This window comes from Gossypium arboreum, chromosome 9, assembly GCF_025698485.1.
Source record: "Gossypium arboreum isolate Shixiya-1 chromosome 9, ASM2569848v2, whole genome shotgun sequence".
Taxonomy (NCBI): Eukaryota; Viridiplantae; Streptophyta; class Magnoliopsida; order Malvales; family Malvaceae; genus Gossypium; species Gossypium arboreum.
Genome location: NC_069078.1, coordinates 84961817 through 84964186, shown reverse-complemented (window position 1 = coordinate 84964186; position 2370 = coordinate 84961817). Strand labels below are relative to the sequence as shown.

The following is a 2370-nucleotide window of genomic DNA, read 5'->3' as shown; positions in this document are numbered from 1 at the left end:
TTAATATTTTTTATTGCAATAATTAGTATAAGATATTATTTTTATTTCAATTATTGAATATAATTCAAATATATTAACTTATCAATTCAAATATTATAATATAAAATTTTCAAATAATAATTAAAGCATTTTAATCTTTTGAACATACAATATAGTTTTACTTTATGAAATTAATGTAAAGCAACATTATTCAAATAATAACTAATTAAATTAATTAACTCTAATATTAATTAAGTGATAATTAATATGCTTAGAATTCTATTTAAATAATAACTCTATTTTACATAAATAAAATTAGCACAATTTTAAAAAAATTCACAAGCCTTTTTTCACTATATTTTATGCTTAGAGTCCTATTCAAGTAATAACTTTATTTTAAAATTAATAATTGTAATTTAAATTCTAATTATTTTTAAATGTGTAATTATCAAAACTTCTATTAAATTATTATTATTTTAAATGCATAATTATCAAAACTTCTATTTTATTTCAACTTTTTTAGTTAATAATCTTAAATTAATTACTGTAATTATTTTTAAATGTAAATTTAATAATAAGATGGAAAATAAAAGATATTCTATCAATTTAAAAAATTTCCAAATTCGTGATTTTACATATATTATAGATACAATATAACTACTAATATCCGTTTGTAATTAGTATTTTGAACTTAACTAAAAAGAGAAAACACAATTTAAATTATGGACACACTAATGTCGAACGTCTACCAAACTACTAATATCTTTAGGTCTGAGCTCAATTCCTTCAATAATGATGCCTCGATTATGGAAATTACTTGTGTCAATCTCTCGAAGACTGAACTCCAAAGTTCCATCATCCCCACCTTCATTCAAAAACTGACCCAATTCAACCTCCATCCACCCATCTCCTCTATCTCGAATATATAGGGCCTCGCATCGATAAGGGTCTATCAACACCCTTCGTAATTCCCATGAAGCGACTCCATCGTCATTGACATGCAAACCCACGGTTCTATGCTTAAACTCAATTGTATGCCTATCCTTAAGCTTAAACACAAGGTATATTACATAGTTTGTGTTAGGAGATAAATTTCTGGTCTCAATCTTTCCCTTCACCTCGATCCACCACACTAGGTTGATGTTAGCAACTTCAGGAAACCTGTCACTACAAAGGGAATTCATGAAGTAAATAACAATCATAACATCACATAGTGATTATTATTTATATCTTGACTTAACAATATTGCATCATTTAATAAAAAAAAAAGGGGAAAAAAACGGAGCAAACCTAAGCCCTGGTAGAGATGTGGAAATCCAAGGGAAAGGCATAAATGTATCTCTCAATAACCATATCATTGAAAGTGCTTTTGCCCCTAACATATAGCATTTTTTCCCACTCTCTTTCTCCAACTGAAAACTCTGTTTAAACAACAACAACAGCAACCTTAATGTTACAAACTAATACAAAAAAAAGGACCTAAAGTAGCAACACAACCACTTTGTATTATATCATGCAAATTATTTCCATATTTTTTGTAATTAACTTTAAAGAATAATAATAATAATTATTTTAATTTAAATTTGAACCAAACAAGCTCAAATTCAAAGCAAGAATCCAAAGTACCCTTGTAGTTCACATACGCATAGACTTAGTTTGCTAGTAATTAACTACGATGATATTATGTAAGGTTTGGGGATTACCATGGTACCATTTTGAATGAGAATGGGATGAAAACACAGATGGAAATATACATCCTTCTTTCCCAGTGAAAGCAATGATGATGAAATGATTGATCTATAATCGGACGGTAGAAACTTTTCCCACACAGCATCACAGTCTGCAACCGATCTAAAAACATGAGAAACCATGGCCGATCGACATGCATCTGCGGGCGAAGTCAACGATATGATCAAACACAGGCAATCTTCTGGCCATATCCTTGTAATTTCCATTTATTTTCTTGGTAGTTTCCTACCATGGGAAAATTCAAACTATAACAGTGGTTTAAGGTTTCTCTTGTCCTAGTTTTTTGTTTTATTAATACAAGTCCCCATAAAAATAAACTTTCCTTAAAATATATCTTAATTTGTCCCCGTGCTTCATTTTGGTTGCGGTCATTTTATCCCGTTTAACATACTTTTATTTTTATAATAATTTAACAAAATATTTTAAATACTTCAAAATATAATAATTATATTTTATTTTTATTTATTTTAAAATTCTGAGTGTCAAATAAAAATATATTTTGATATGATTATTGAATGCACTGTGAATATATATGTGACATAATTATAATATGAAAAATAATTAAATCACGTTAGAAAAATACTAAAGATAATATTAAATAAATATAATAAGTATGTTAAAGTTCGTATAGGATATATATTT

General features: G+C 27.1%; 1 protein-coding gene across 2 annotated transcripts; it reads right to left on the bottom strand.

The window, feature by feature from the left end:
- Positions 1–559: 559 nt before the first annotated feature.
- LOC108454983 (putative F-box protein PP2-B12) lies at positions 560–2030 on the bottom strand. 2 transcript variants are annotated; one of them, XM_017753617.2, is made up of 3 exons: positions 1683–2030; positions 1270–1400; positions 560–1146 (listed from the first exon to the last, which is right to left on the bottom strand). In XM_017753617.2, the coding sequence occupies exons 1-3, from the start codon at positions 1932–1934 to the stop codon at positions 711–713; spliced, it is 819 nt and encodes a 272-aa protein (XP_017609106.1). In that variant the 5' UTR covers positions 1935–2030; the 3' UTR covers positions 560–710. The 2 variants fall into 2 exon arrangements, with proteins under 2 accessions (XP_017609106.1, XP_052875402.1); XM_053019442.1 differs by having other exon boundaries at positions 560–1140.
- Between the last annotated feature and the right edge of the window lie 340 nt (positions 2031–2370).

Excerpts from the sequence above, each read along its gene's own strand:
- LOC108454983 (XM_017753617.2), bottom strand. The coding sequence starts at position 1,934 with ATGGAAATTACAAGGATATGGCCAGAAGATTGCCTGTGTTTGATCATA. Across the intron at positions 1,401-1,682 it reads TCATTCAAAATGGTACCATG|AGTTTTCAGTTGGAGAAAGA; the intron begins GTAATCCCCAAA and ends TTGTTTAAACAG. Across the intron at positions 1,147-1,269 it reads ACATCTCTACCAGGGCTTAG|TGACAGGTTTCCTGAAGTTG; the intron begins GTTTGCTCCGTT and ends TTCCCTTTGTAG.